We start from the raw sequence: 369 nt of genomic DNA, 5'->3' as shown, positions 1-369 counted from the left end.
AGGGGGCGGCCAACGGCCGGGGCTGCTCCCGGGGTGAGTCCGCCTCGGGAGGCCTCTCCAAAAAGCTGCTGCTGGGTAGCCCCAGCTCCCTGAGCCCCTTCTCCAATCTGGCGGGCTACGCCGCCTCCCGGCAGCTGAAGGACCCCTTCCTCAGCTTCGGCGACTCGCGACAATCGCCCTTCGCCTCCTCCTCCGAGCACTCCTCGGAGAACGGCAGCCTGCGCTTCTCCACGCCGCCGGGTGAGCTGGACGGAGGGATCTCAGGCCGCAGCGGCACGGGAAGCGGAGGGAGCACCCCCCATATTAGTGGCCCGGGCCCTGGCAGGCCCAGCTCAAAAGAGGGCAGACGCAGCGACACTTGTGAGTACT

General features: G+C 68.8%; 1 protein-coding gene across 1 annotated transcript in view; it reads left to right on the top strand.

Moving 5' to 3' along the window:
• The window catches only part of BCL11A (B-cell CLL/lymphoma 11A (zinc finger protein)), a gene marked incomplete at its 5' end in the record, with an annotated part of 2247 nt that overhangs the window by 1455 nt on the left and 423 nt on the right, over positions 1 to 369 (top strand). The window contains one exon of the mRNA XM_010132998.1: positions 1 to 364. This exon is cut by the window's left edge and continues 20 nt beyond it. Within this exon, the coding sequence (XP_010131300.1) occupies positions 1 to 364 (364 nt within the window). The remainder of the gene's footprint in view (positions 365 to 369) is intronic.

Source organism: Buceros rhinoceros, unplaced genomic scaffold (genome assembly GCF_000710305.1).
Source record: "Buceros rhinoceros silvestris isolate BGI_N320 unplaced genomic scaffold, ASM71030v1 scaffold24593, whole genome shotgun sequence".
In the NCBI taxonomy this organism is placed as follows: Eukaryota; Metazoa; Chordata; class Aves; order Bucerotiformes; family Bucerotidae; genus Buceros; species Buceros rhinoceros.
Note: the sequence above shows the minus strand (reverse complement) of the source record. Positions and strands in the feature narration are given on the sequence as shown.